We start from the raw sequence: 260 nt of genomic DNA on the forward strand, positions 1-260 counted from the left end.
AGGGACGGCACCCCGACATACAGCCGGCCAAGGTACTTGTTGTAAGGCGAACCAAAGAATATGTTATCCCCAATTCTGTTTGTCTGAGAGATGAAGCGGAGACGGCCGCTGTTCCCCTGCATCGAGCCATCGATGTTTCCTTCTGCATCGAGTTCCACTATGATTGTCTTGTTGGAGGCCATGTGTTGAGCGATTGGCTCCAGGTTGAATATCTGTCAATGCATGAGGAACTTTTTAATCAAGTGTATGAAGGAATTTGC

The 260-nt window shown here is 48.1% G+C and overlaps 1 protein-coding gene across 1 annotated transcript in view; it reads right to left on the bottom strand.

Moving 5' to 3' along the window:
- The window catches only part of LOC119594518 (adipocyte plasma membrane-associated protein-like), a gene marked incomplete in the record, with an annotated part of 13,622 nt that overhangs the window by 444 nt on the left and 12,918 nt on the right, over positions 1-260 (bottom strand). Inside the window, 1 exon segment of the mRNA XM_037943549.1 lies at positions 1-212. Within this exon segment, the coding sequence (XP_037799477.1) occupies positions 1-212 (212 nt within the window).

This window comes from Penaeus monodon, chromosome 34 (assembly GCF_015228065.2).
Source record: "Penaeus monodon isolate SGIC_2016 chromosome 34, NSTDA_Pmon_1, whole genome shotgun sequence".
Lineage (NCBI taxonomy): Eukaryota > Metazoa > Arthropoda > Malacostraca > Decapoda > Penaeidae > Penaeus > Penaeus monodon.